This window comes from Vipera ursinii (genome assembly GCF_947247035.1).
Source record: "Vipera ursinii genome assembly, chromosome: 2".
Taxonomy (NCBI): domain Eukaryota; kingdom Metazoa; phylum Chordata; class Lepidosauria; order Squamata; family Viperidae; genus Vipera; species Vipera ursinii.
In genome coordinates, this window is record NC_139513.1 from 274,129,608 (window position 1) to 274,144,417 (window position 14,810).

Here is a 14,810-nt window from a genome sequence, read left to right on the forward strand (position 1 = left end):
ATTATATTACATTCTCCTACTAGCATCTTATATGTATATTACACATCCATTCATGTCTGATATAATCAAAGAAAATACTCTTACGTATATTAAAATTGCTTCTAAAATATTCATATTTATCTTCATTTAATCACAAATGTTGTTTTTATTTCTTTTACTAATTGTACGGATTACAGAATTTCCCACCAATCTACCTGAATATGAAACAGTTAAGTAAATTGTACTGCTATTTGAATTTCATCATATTTTCATGGAATAATTAGGCGATCTTGATCAGTACGTGATATCACTTATGGGTGTTTAATTCTTGCTGATTTTGTTTCAAACTATTCTTTTGTATTATCTTTAGGATCTCATGATTCATTTAGCTTCTATATTGATGAGGCCTCTCCAGTGGGACCTGAGCAGCCAGAAACTGTCCAGAATTTTGTCTCAGTGTTTGGAACTGTGGCTAAAAAGCTGATGAGGAAATGGCTTGCAACACAGACAATGAATTTTACAAGCCAGCTTGGAGCAGGGATACGGTATTTCGACCTTCGGATTTCCACAAAGCCTAGAGACCCTGATAATGAACTCTACTTTGCTCATGGTTTATTCAGTGCCAAAGTCAATGAGGGCCTGGAGGAGATCAGTGCCTTTCTGAATGACCATCTTAAAGAAGTGGTCTTGTTGGACTTCAACCACTTCTACGGGATGCAGAAATGCCACCATGAAAAACTGGTTCAAATGCTCAAAGACACTTTTGGGAGTAAAATGTGCCCACCCATCTTTGCCCATGAAGTCTGTCTCCAGTACCTGTGGGAGAAGGATTATCAAGTTTTGGTGTTTTATCACAGTCCGGTGGCTTTAGAGGTCCCATTTCTATGGCCAGGACAAATGATGCCAGCTCCTTGGGCAAACACCACGGATCCAGAAAAATTGATCCAGTTTCTCCAGGCATCAATCATTGACCGAAGGAAGAAGGGCTCTTTTTTTATATCTCAGGTGGTGTTGACTCCAAAGGCTAGCACTGTGGTCAAGGGGGTCACTAGTGGTCTTAGAGAAACAATCACAGAAAGGTGAGTACTTTCCCAAATACTGAGATAGTCTCAGATTGATGGCAGTTTGTCTTTCACTTCTGTTAATTCCTATTAGTAAAGGCAGAAAACCCTTTCCCCATAACTATTATTAATAATTGCAAAAATGTTAAAATGTTCACACAGAAATCCTGCGCTCATCTTAACAAAAAAAACAATACTTAAATCCCTTCCAACTTTGAATCTATTAACAATGGGTAGAAGAAGGAACACATTGCCAAGTTCTTATCCTTCCCATGTTATATCTCAAAGGAAGTATTAGGACCATGCCCTATTCAAGCTGCCACCAACTGAAAGTTGGCCTCACATGACTGTGACACGTTTCTTCTGGAAATGTATGGAGAATTGCTTTCCATTGGTGGGAATTCTCACCTTCTGTCTCCCTTAATTTTCTCCTTCTTCTTTCCTATCCTCTTTAATTTGTTCCAAGGATGCCTTTAATGGTTCCACTAAATAGTTGACTCACCTTCTTTTTCCTTGACAGAAAAATAAATTTAGAAATGAAAAATGAGAGAAGGATCCTCTATCTTTAGCCAAGTTCCTGTTGTGATTCAGGGTCAGCCTGTGGGTTCAGCAGTTGGGTTGGACGACTCAGAGGAGGAGGGGGGTGTTGAAGACCTTGCTGAGGGGGTTGAAGATCTTGCTGATGAGAGCCCTCAGCCAGGCCCCTCCCACTTGGTCACCACAGAGACCCAGCTGTGTGAGCCTGACAGCGTGGATGAAGATGACCCACAGCTGGCCCTGTTCAAGGATGCCCGACGCAGGAGGCAGTCAATTAGGAGTAAACAGAGGAAGGCAATGGGGCTCCTCGGAAGGAGGCAGAGAGAAGCCACGCCCTGAACTCTATATAAGGGGAATGTGTGGGAGGGCTGGTTTGCTGAAGGCAACCGCTTGGATAGTTCCTGTTTCTTAAAGCTCCTGTTTCTTGGTTTGTCTTGTTCCGTTTGTTTTTGTAGCAATAAATTTGGCAGGCGTAATTCCAGCCTCTTGCCTTCTTGTAAAAGGGGTTGTCCCTGCCTTTTCTGCAGGGGCGGTAGCAGGCTGGTACAGAACAGTTCCATGATACTTCAGAGTAAATAAGAGAAAGGAAGAGACTGGATAACTGTTTCTCTGAAGTGGTATAAGTTGTTCCTGCCTGAGCAGGAGGTTGGATTAGAAGACCTCTCTTCCAACTCTGGTCCCTTCCAACTCTGTTTTTCTGTTCTGTTCTGAATTGGATATTGCATAACTAACAACACCATGTGTGCATATCCCCAGACCACACTGAATGTGTATGAATATTATACATGTTTGCCATTGCAATCTGCCAGAATATTAATTATGACCATTTACATTTTCTGTCATCTGTATAGTTAGACAATATCAAGTTTTAGTAAACTGAGTAAAATGTATTTACATTTACAAAGTTGTGATTAGAGTTGGATTAGAAGAAACTGGGTAGATAATTTCTGTTTCTCAGAGGCTTAAGAAGATTACGGAGGAGAATTAGGAGGATCAATTGCAATAGAAGTAAAGGTCATATCACCTCAGTCATGGATTCTTTCTACATGAGGAAATACGGAGTCTTGCAAACTTTAAAATACTTAAGATACTAAGATTTCTGTTAGTATGCTGGTCCATGACAGAGAAATATAGCTTTCAAAATTCCTTGAGGAAAACAATTGTTCTTATACTCATTTTAATAGAGCTTGGCAGTCCTGTGGTTGTACATGAATCATCAGAAAACCTTTGATCTGTTCAGTAGTAATTGTTATATGAAGTGTCTGCCTTCTTAGTACATGTTTGCTTACCAAATACAATTAATAATATCGCTCAGTCCTTATTACTATATGTACTCTAGTTTTTTACATTTATTTTTTGAAATGATACTAGGTTTTTGTGGAATTTGGAGCAGTTCAATAAGAGGAAGGATGCGTGACAGGAAAGTTGAATGAGGAACTGTGAACTTCATAACTATTGCTGACAGCACATAACACTAAGCCATTGTTTATTCATGCCTTGTTGAATAAGCCATAATGGTCAGGTTCCCAGATAATGTTAAGTCGTAATATAAGAGTTCACAATCATTAATTATATATGGCTTAGCATTATATGTAAATTGGCCTCATAGGTGAACTAACATGTTCTCATTCTTAAAACACAGCCATTGTGCTTAAAATCAGACAGAGGTCAATGTGTCGTTTCTTTGGAAAGATTTGGAAGTCTTGCCTAATAGTCCTCACTAACACAAAAAATTAACCCAGAACCTAGAATTCGCTACATTCATAGCATAGAAATCTTAGTAATAAAACAAACTGATCAACTGTCCAAAAGTAAACTCTTTTCTTTTACTAAATAATAATCTACCGAAGTTGCCATTATGCAAGTGGATGAAGGCAGATTGCTTCTATATCTTTTTGTCCCCCTTCTGTTCAACTGTGTCCTCAGTTCTCAGAGACAGGCTGGACAAGTCCCTGCAGTTTTCTTGGCAAGTTTTTCAGAAGTAATTTGCCATCGCTTCCTTCCTATTGCTGAGAGAAAATGACTAGCTGAAGGTCACCCAGCTGGCTTAGTGCCTAAGACACGACTAGGTCTCCTGGTTTCCAGCCTAATGCCTTAACCACTACACTTAACAGGCTCTTGCCTGCATATCTAAATCTCATACATTAAAATTGTTTCTAAAACACATGAACTAGGGGGGGGAAAAGGTCTGCTCACCCCAGGCAATCTTGAAATTTGAAATCCCATTCTGATCAACAGAGGACTTCCCTAGAAACCTTCTCTTGAATGAAATTTAGAATTGGATGTCTCTGCAGAACAAGGTTCAGTGCAATTTTAGACTGGTTTGGACCCAATTCTGGTAGCTACTTTTTAGATTCTTCCTACTGTATTAAGCCTTCAGATACAGAAAAAATATTAGGATGGAGGATAGTCACAGGAGTGGAAGAAAGTCACTCTTTTAGAGCATTCGTTTTATGCCGACTGTCTATTTATTAGATTTTTTATTCCACCTTTATTACTTATAAGTAACTCCAGGCAGAGAACATACATAATGTTCCTCCTATTTTCCCCACAACAACAGCCCTGTGAGATGAGTTGGGCTGAGGGAGAGAGAGTGAGTGGCCCAAGGTCACCCAACTTCCTTTCAAGCCTAAAATGGAACTAGAATTCCTAGTCTCCTGGTTTCTAGGACAGAACCTTAATCAATGTACCAAATTGACTTTCTTTCCATTCTTTATTTGCTGTTTTGTTTACTGCTTCAGCTTATTGAAAAACATGCCTTTTTTGATTTGATAGCTGCTACAATACTAACAAGTTTTATAAAATGTAATATACTACATGTAAGTGGTATGTCCTCCCCATTTTAAAAGGATGCTTTTTTGTATTTGCAAATCTATGCAGATTTAACAATTGCATTAAGATCACATTGTAGTGCACCATATCTTCCATACTCCATTATGTGTATTTAATTGTTGATCTTTTTTGGGTAGAGACAAGTTACTCTTTTTATTTTAGCATTGTTAATATGTTTTTATGTATTGATAGACCCACACAATTACTATGAGTAGCCATATATTTAAGAAAGCAAATAAATAAATAAATAGAATAACTGGAGATACTTGCAGGTAAATGGGCACAGGAGGTTAGTCTTAATGTTGGAAATCATTAATTTCCATAGATGTGATAAAAATACACCAATTTCTTTAAGTGGGCAGTTATTCTAATAGGGCCTGTATTTGTCTTGAGTAGTTTTCATTGTCCGTAAATGCATTAATATTGCATTAATTTGAATTAGGTAACCTGCTGTTCTATCGGAGAGCAGAAATACAGGCAGCCAGTCTTGAGATCTTTGCAGATAGTTTTCTCCATAGTCAGGCAGCGTAAGCCCATAACAAAGCCTTGTGTGCTGCTGCTGTGTGTTGACGCACAAGCACGGTCCCACCTGCCAGAACGCTGTTTCTGTAATGCAGTTGGAATTAGGAGGGCACAGTTCATCTTTTCTTGCTGGAAGAAAAATGGGTGTGCTCTTCTCCCACCTCACCCCTTTGAGTACCACGGCAAATGTACAATGCAGGAACATCACTGTAATCAAGATGAAAGGTAGTGAATTTTTAGCGTACCCGTCTATAATACAGCTCAATGGCTAATACACTGTAGGTCCTTTGGACCGATAATGTTCACTTCATGGTTCTGTTATTGGTACCAATCTCAAGGATCTCCTAATTTGAAGGAAGAGTGATATCAAAAAATATCAGTTGTCATGCACAAATAGAAGGAGTTTCCTCCAAATCTTCCTTTCTCCGAGTCCCCAAAGGTAACCTGGATTAATACAGATACTCCTCAACTTTTGACCAAAACTGAGACCAACCTTTCTGTTTCTAAGCAAGGCAATTGTTAAGGAGTCACACCCCATTTGTTATCTTTTTTTGCGATGGTTGTTAAGCGAATCACTGTAGTTGTGTGGTTGTTAAGCGAATTTGGCTTCCCCCATTGACTTTGCTTGTCAGAATGCAACAAGGAAGATTGCAAATGGTGATCACATGACCCCCGGGTCAGTGCAGCCATTCTAAATGCATGCCCGTTGCCAAGTGCCCGAACATTGATCACGTGACATAGGGATGCTGCAACAATTGTAAACATGCAAACTGGTCATAAATCATTTATATATCTTTGAATGGTTACTAAATGAATGGTTGTAAGTCAAGGAGCGGGAATGGGACAACTCGCCATAGCCAACTTGCCGCGGCCAACTGATCGTGGGGCAACTCATGGAGGGACAATTTAGTAATTCTATTTAACTATCTAAAATAAATAAAAAATTATTTTACATTTTGTCTTTCACATTTCATTCTGTCCCTCCTTCTGCATCCTTTATTAATGGTTCTATTCCACCATTTCTTTGATATTAGTGTAACTTCTGTCCTGCAACAAACTGTCCTGTGACAACTTGGCCATGGCGAGTGGTCCCGCAGCAAGTTGGCTGTGGCAAGCTGGCCGTGACAAATTGGCTGTGGCAAATTGTCATGGACCCTCAAAGACTACCTGTATTATATACCTCACAATTGACAAAAAATGACTGGCTGGTTTGAGTCAGATACCTGCATTTTACCTTCCCTTTCTTAATTTCCATAACAAATATGGAGAAATCAGAGTCTTAACTGATTTGGTAATACAATACTCTAAGGTGCTTTGCCTTCCATGAAACTATCTCTCCCAATGGGGAAGCCAGGATTCAAAAATAAGAATACAATTCTTAAAGAATAGGCCAAATCTCACAACATGTAGAATTTCACAAGACCTCAGTGTTCTTGTCCAATATTTTTTTGAAATATGAGCAAAAACATAAACATTTCAGGCAAGAAAATTCATTTCTAAAACCATTGGTTAGGAGGTTCTGATACATGCAGATTTTCAATCCTTGAACTAATTATGAATTGTATAGTGTTATATAAAAGCTTAGTACAGAATTATTTCAAGAAATAATAAATTATTTGTGGAGCAGGGAAAAAATAATAAGAAAGGCATCTACTAATTATTTGACACAAACGAAGGTCTAAGGAAGGCTTCTGTTAATTGCCTGAAATGAATGGAATTTCATTAAAGTGTACTCTGCCTTTCAGCTTATGAAGCTATCAAGGTGACCTATAACAATTAATGCAGAACATAAAGCATAACAGTAAAATCAATGCAAGGTAAATCAGAATTAAACCAAGTGTACTTCAAATCAATTAACAGTCAAACGCTTGGCAAAGTCGAGAGGGATTAAGTCAATCAGAATAGAGCTAGAATGGACCTTGGAGGTCTTCTAGTCAAACCCCCTCCTCAAGTAATAATAATAATAATAATAATAATAATAATAATAATAATAATAATAATAATAATAATAATAATAATAATAATAATAATTTTATTTATATACCGCCCTTCTCCCAAAGGACTCAGGGCAGTGAACAGGGCAGATATATAAAAAATACAAAAATACAAAAGTTAAAAGAAAATTAAACATATGCCCAACTAAAAACAGTAAATACATATATTAAAATAACAATAAAAACCCAACCCATCCCCCATCAGGCCAGGCCGGCTTGTTCAAATAAGAGTGTCTTCAGATCGCGACGGAAGGAGCGAAGATCGGGCGCCGTCCGGAGCTCAACCGGTAACTGATTCCATAGCTCCGGGGCGCCCACAGAGAAGGACCTCCCCCTGGGGGCCACCAATCGACATTCTCTGATCGGTGGCACCCTGAGGAGGCCCTCTCTGTGGAAGCGCACAGGGCGGAGGGAAGTTGATGCCGGCAGCAGGTGCTCCCTAACGTACTCCGGACCCATGCCATGTAGGGCCTTAAACACCATTACCAGTACCTTGAATCTCACCCGGAAGACAATTGGTAACCAATGCAGCTCACGGAGCAGAGGTGTAACATGGGAGTATCGGGAGACTCCCAACACAACTCTCGCAGCTGCATTCTGTACCAGCTGGAGCCTCCGAGTGGTCCTCAAGGGCAGCCCCATGTAGAGAGGTAGGAGACACTATACCATCTCAGACAAGTGGCTGTCCAGTGTCTTCTTAAAAACATCCAGTAATGATCTGAAGTATAAATATAAGTATTTATAAAAATAAATATAAGCATTTGAAGGTTCTTTTTTTTCTTTTGCCATTTTTGTAATTGTTGGAAAATGGTAGCCAAGTGTAATTTTCTGGGCAAAGTATTTCATGGCCTGACAGCCACCCAGGACAAAATCCTTTCCCAATCTTCTGGCTGGATGCTCACCTTCTAAATCACGGGTGTGAAACTTGTGATGTCACGTGACATGTAGTGTGACTTTTTTTCCCATTGCCAGCAATGGGGTGGGCGTGGTTTTGGCGTGACGCATCCAGCCCATGGGCCAGCAGTTTGACACCCCTGTTTTAAATGCTGATGATGATGATGATGATCTGCATCACCAAAGAAATTCACAATGGGAGATACATTATCTTACATAGTCAGGCCATTTGGGGCTTAAAAGAACAACACTAGCATCCTGAATTGTGTCTGGAAAGTTGTTAGCCAGTGCAAAAGTTTCTGTAGAGGCATCATATGATCCTTATACTTTGAACTGGATAGTCAATTTCATTCAGGTGCAACTGAAGCCCTAAGACAAGGGCATTATTGATGATCTTACCCAAAGACAGAATACTTGAGAGTTGCCTGTATAAAGATCTTAATCTAAAGTGTTAAAAATAACTGTATTGAAACTCTGTGGAGATTCTCAGTAATCCAAGTCATAGTTGTCTCAAAGGTGCTTCCCCCCCCCGCTTCCTATTCTTCCTATCCTATCTTTCCATCTCCCCACTTATCCTTCCATCTCCCCAGCATGCAGTAGAATCAACTGCCAGTATCAATCCTTCCATACCTCCGGCCATCAGAACTGATGAAGTTTCTTAAATGAGAAGTGAAACGTTTTCTTCTTGTTCCTCAAAGAAAAAAAACAGTCCACTTGCCTTTTGAAGAAAAAAAGAGACCTTTAAGTCTCTTTTGAGATAACTGTATTGAAACAATGCAATGCATTAAACCAGGGGTGTCAAACTCAATTTCATTGAGGGCCGCATCAGCATTGCGGTTGCCCTCAGGGGGCCGGGTGGGTGTGGCCTGGGTGGGCATGGCCTACTGGGTGGGCGTGGCTAAAGTGCGTATGGCCTACTGGGTGGGCATGGCCAGCTCTACATCATTCGCATCAAGGGTGCCTATGGGGGCCTGGGCAGGAGTGGGACAGATCTGAGGGTCTCTGGCAGGAGGAGGGTCTCTGGGCCAGGGCCAAGGCAGTGGGGGTCGTTCCCTCACTGTTTCCAGGATGGCTGTGTGGGCCACATGAAACCACTTCACGGGCCGCATCCGGCCCCCGGGCCTTGTGTTTGACATGTCTGCATTAAACCATGGCTTGCTTAAGAATAATTTGTTGCATAGGATGCAGTTGGCAGAATTCATAGCAGTATTCCAATACTTGAAGGGCTGTCACAGGTGCTGAAGGCAGGACAAGAACCAACAGGCAAAAGCTGGTCAGAGATTCAACCTGGAAATGAGGAATTTCTTGACAGTGAGAATGATTAATAAATGCCTCTTAGAATTGTGGGCATTCCATTGTTGGAGGACAACTATTTGTCCAGGATGGTACAAGGGATCCTGTCATGGGCAGTGGGGTTGGATTAGAAGACCTCGAGAGTCCCTTTCAGTCCCATGATTCTTTGATGCTATAAACTATAAAGAGCACACACTATCTACAATAAATAAATAAATAAATAAATATATGAATCTTATCATTATCTTGCTGGCTTATGTAGAGTGTTTGTCACAGCAATGGGATTTCTGGCACTGTACATTACAAGAAAACCTTGAAAAATCCACATTTCTATGAGATTGATAAGCAGAAGAATGGAATTCAAAAGAATACAGTGATATGTAGCCAGGTGGTGCTGTAACCCATTGCCCACTTAAGAGTGTGTGGACTTCAGTTTGAGCCAGGCTTCTGGTTAAGGCCAGAAATTGACTAATTTAAAGATATCTCATGAATTGGTTGGCTATAATTATATCATACTCAGGAAATGACTTGCATATATTTAGGGCATCTTAATTTTACATACTGCTTTAATAATAGTAAAGGATAGGCAGGCCAATTAATGCCAATTCTTATAAAGCCAGAAAGCTAGCACAGTAGGCATGTATTTATCATAAGTCTCTTATCTGTGCAGACTTTCCATTACACACACACACACACACACACACACACACACACACACACACTAGATTCGATGCTACTGCAGAGAGAATATCAACCACAAATATACAGCAGGCATATTACAGTATTAAAATAATCTTTCAGCTTTGCTTCATTGCATTCGTGTCTCACATACAGAGTGGCTGATATGATATCTCCAGAACTGGCTGTTCTGGTCTCATTTTTTTTCTTCCAATGGAAAACAAATGATAAGGTCTCATTGAGGTTTTGAGAGGCTAAACCCATTCAAATGAAACCAGAGCACTGTTTAATTTTTTTTTCTCATGGAAGGAAACTGTAAACTTTTTTTTATTTCAAGCAGCAGCATGCAATCCAATAACGTCCTTATTGGTCTGATTGTGTTTTTTTTTCAAGAGGTGACAATTTTGTTAGAGGTAGTCCTCTAGTTACAACCCACAGTTAAGCCCAAAGATTCTGTTGCTAAGTGAGAAAGTGGTTAAGTGAGTTTTGTCCCATGTTACAACTTTTCTTGCCACAGTGTTAAGTGAATCACTGCAGTTGTTAAGTCAAGTGAACCTGGCTTCCCCATTGATTTTGATTGTCAGAAAATCTGAAAGAGTGATCACATGACTCTGGGAGACTGCAGCAGTCATAAATATGAGTCAGTTGCCAAGCGTCTGAATTTTGGTTAAGTGACCACAGGGATGCTGCAATGGTCATAAGTGTGAACAATGGTCATAAGTCACTTTTTCTGTGTTGTTATAACTTTGAACGGTCACTAAACAAACTGTTGTAAGTTGCGGGCTACCTGTGTTTTATTGTCTTTATTGTATTGGACCAGACAATGACAGTGATAATCTTGTCAATACAGACAGACAGGCAGACATCTTGATGCTTGGGCTGAAATATTTGTTGTTGTTAGTTGCGAAGTCGTGTCCGACCCATTGCGACCCTATGGACAATGTTCCTCCAGGCCCTCCTGTCCTCCACCATCTTCTGGAGTCCATTTAAGCTCACGCCTACTGCTTCAGTGACTCCATCCAGCCACCTCATTCTCTGTCGTCCTCTTCTTCTATTGCCCTCAATCTTTCCCAGCATTCGGCTCTTCTCCAGTGAGTCCTTCCTTCTCATTAGGTGGCCAAAGGATTTGAGTTTCAACTTCAGGATCTGGCCTTCGAAAGAGCAGTCAGGGTTGATCTCCTCTAGGACTGACCGGTTTGATCACCTTGCAGTCCAGGGACTCGCAGGAGTCTTCTCCAGCACCATAGTTCAAAGGCCTCAATTCTTTGGCGCTCAGCCTTTCTTATGGTCCACCTTTCACTGCCATACATTGCAAGGGCTGAAATATACACACCCTCTATTGTAACATGCTCTTTTCCAGTCTTCTTGATTGACCTGGTAGAATAATGAACATGTACACCAATGGATGAGTTTAAAATGATGGAAGGGTTATTCAATAGACTTTGACCCTTGGTGAGATTCAAAAATTGTAGAGTTGTCCAAGCAAGAGTTCTGGTAGCTAAGCAACTGTCATGCAGAATATACTGTTGCTTGATAAAGTGGGTTTAAAAGAGTGAAACAAAACTGATTGGGAAGAGCAATTTAGAGCCTTGGAGGCCTGCCAGGTCAGTTCTTTTGTTTATGAAGCCTCAGAGCTTAATCCAAGACAGAGCCTTGCCTTCCATGCCTCAAAGGAATTTCAGTAATGTATAGTAAGGTAAAGGTAAAGGTTCCCCCGCACATGCGTGCTAGTCCTTTCCGACTCTAGGGGCCGGTGCTCATCTCCGTTTCAAAGCCGAAGAGCCAGCGCTTGTCCAAGGACGTCTCCGTGGTCATGTGGCCGGCATGACTAGACGCCAAAGGCGCATGGAATGCTGTTACCTTCCCACCGTAGTGGTCCCTATTTTTCTACTTGCATTTGTACGTGCTTTCAAACTGCTACGTTGGCAGAAGCTGGGACGAGTAACAGGCGCTCACTTTGTTACGCGGCACTCAGGATTCGACCCGCCAAACTGCCGACCATCTGATCGACAAGCTCAGCGTCCTAACCCACTGAGCCACCGTGTCCCTTTTAATGTATAGTATAAAGCATTAACTATCCAAAGCAACATAAACTGGGAATCACCAACATAAGTTCACAGTGTAACCTTAATACAGGTAGTCCTTGACTTACAACAGTTCATTTAGTGACTGTTCAAAGTTACAACAGCACTGAAAAGTGACTTATGACCATTTTTCATAGTTACCACCCTTGTAGAAGATAGCAGAAAAGACACAAACTAGTTTTTACTGCCATCTAATGGTCATTTGATGTTTTGCAGTTCTGAGCAGACAGCTGTAGTGTACAGGGTTCATATACAAAGGCATCCCAAATCTGTTTTAATCCCTCATATTGTCAAGCACGAGACATTTAAAATAGCTCATTTTTGCTATTCGGAAACAATAACACAAGTTGAAATGGCCACCATGAAGCTAGGTAATTTTAGATCCTAACACGTAATGGTCTTATTGGAATGCTTCCTCTTGGATGATAACCCCATATATTATTTGGGATCACAGATTATTTTAACAAATAAAACATAACAATTTAATTATTTCACTAAATAAAAATGAATTTTTCCTGCACCCCACCGTATATTAAAGTAAGAATTATGTAACAAACATCTATTAACTGTAAAGTGTATTTAAGAATAATATAAAGGATGTTACACAGTTCAGTGAGGTTCTCAGCATGATCAAATCAGTTTGGGAGTTCAATAAGTAAGGGATTGTTGATACCCTCATTGCTTGCCACTTGTCCGTGATTTTTTTTTTTTTGGAGGGGAGGAAGGAAAGTTTCTAGATTTTAAGTCAGGTTGTAGCTGCACAATTGATAGCTTTAAACCCTAAAGAGGGAAACTGCAGAATCCTGTTTATTCAGGTACCTAGACTCATTTTTTCATAGTTTTGTGGGAAACTCAATTGTCTTATTGAAAATCAAAGGCAGCTTTTTTAAAAAAGACCATATAGTGCTCTGTTATTGTTTTTTACTCAGAGCAGGGTTAAATGAAAGAGACAACTTTTCTTGTGGTTCCTATTTTAGTCCTTGTATGGTGGCCAGAGTCCCTGTCATAAACAAACAAACAGATAACTAAGATACAAAGCACAAGGCCCAGTTCTGAGAACCAGGAAATATTTCCATGTCTAGCTAGTTAGTCATCAAGACAAGTGCATCTTTCAGACTTGCTCTGAACAGCAAGGAAATGCTGTATTTCGAGTTGTATGATTGCTTGTGTCCAGATTCAGAGTGGATATACCTTCAGAATAAGGGAGCAAGCATTAGAGAAAAGGGCACTTCTTAATTATATAAAATTATAGAATTATTTGAGACTGGAGGTCAAACTAACTCCTGGTTCTGTACAGGAGATGCAATGCAGTCTGCAGCTGAGATATGTTGTCCAGTGGTGCTTAAATATTTCCAGTCAACGAGAGATTGGAAATCTGGTGTGACTCACTTCACAACCGCCTTGCTTAGCAATGGAAATTCTGTCCCAGTTGTGGTTGTAAGTTGAGGACTACCTTTAAGGACTACATGACGGTTGGCAGTAAGAGAGAACTCCTGCAGTTTTGCATTGCAAAGTCTCTCAATAGCATTCCTACAATATATGATGGAAGATTTAGCAGTCACACTAGATCTTACATTGTGGCAAGTGAAACACCTGAAAGTGTCTAATAAGTTCCCTTATTGTGATGTTGCAGGCATATGAGAGGCCAAAAACCTCTTGGTTTGCAAGGAGCAACTTGAAATCAGAGGATGGTCTCAACAAGCTTGAGATCCATCACCTCTTTGGTTGGGCATTAGCTTGGAATTTATCAGTTTAAGTCAATTGTCTAATTTGATGTGACTTAGTTGTGTGGCGTCAGAAGCATGTCATGCTAATGTATCTGTTTCCGAGTCCATGTGATTTGATATGTAAGATTACTCATATTTTAATGGAAAAGAAAACTTAGAATGAGAACATATTAAATAAAAAATGCTATGAATGGAGGGTGTCTCTAAAGGCAATTTTCATGAAAGTGCAGTGATATAGGATACCTAACATAAATAAGTGAAATCATGACTCATAGTAAAATCTGAATTGTGACATAGATTAAAAAATATGTATACTGCAAGACATTAAAGACCTGAAATGTATTGTAGATCTTCCTGAAAATTAACCAGGTCAGCGAAACTAGAGGCATGCATTCATCTTATGCGTGCATGTTTATAAGAGTTTGGTTGAATTATTTTCTTCTTGTCCTATTAATACGGTTGGAACAGTGGCCTGTCCATGTGTAGCTCTATAACAAGAATAAGTGGATTAGTTTTTCTTCATAAAAATATGCTAGACATCAGTAACCATAATCCCTGTATAGACTAAAGAGAGAGAGAATGAGAAATAGACACACACACAGACACACACAGACACACACACACACACACACACAGAGAGAGAGAGAGAGAGAGAGAGAGAGAGAAGTAGCAACAAGTTCAAGTATAGTTAAGAATCAGTTACTGCAATGGTGATGGAACGAAAACTCCATCTGAGGCTAATGTAATTGTGCAAAATATGATTCCTCATTTTTCCTCTAGTGCTCTTTTATGAATCTTTCCATTGCTCAGTGACACATGTTGCATTGGTCCCTGAGCTAACTATCGAATTTTTGGTTTCCTGAATTTTCACAAGAGCACTCCATTTCACTGCCGCATGGTTAACTTTATCTCCTAGGCTCAGTTATTCATTAAATATTCTGTCAAATGGAATGCATTCAACCACACAGGGATATTTCAATGCATTATAATTCTCAGAGTATAGAAAGTGCTCTACTTGTATTATAGCATTGTGTAAGTAAAGCATATGTAAAATGCTTGTATTATGGCATTGTGTAAGTAAAGCATATGTAAAATGAATGCTATATATAGAAAGGTAGATCAGAGCTGAATTACCTCCAGCCATGATCTTAGCTCTTGATTTAAAAGCCTATACTTTATTGTGCAACTATGATAGGATTTAATGATGGG

The 14,810-nt window shown here is 39.8% G+C and overlaps 1 protein-coding gene across 1 annotated transcript in view; it reads left to right on the plus strand.

The window, feature by feature from the left end:
* PLCXD3 (phosphatidylinositol specific phospholipase C X domain containing 3) overlaps positions 1 to 14,810 on the plus strand; it is a gene marked incomplete at both ends in the record, with an annotated part of 86,913 nt that overhangs the window by 58,786 nt on the left and 13,317 nt on the right. Inside the window, one exon of the mRNA XM_083356824.1 lies at positions 350 to 1,058. Coding sequence (XP_083212950.1) covers positions 350 to 1,058 — 709 coding nt within the window. The remainder of the gene's footprint in view (positions 1 to 349; positions 1,059 to 14,810) is intronic.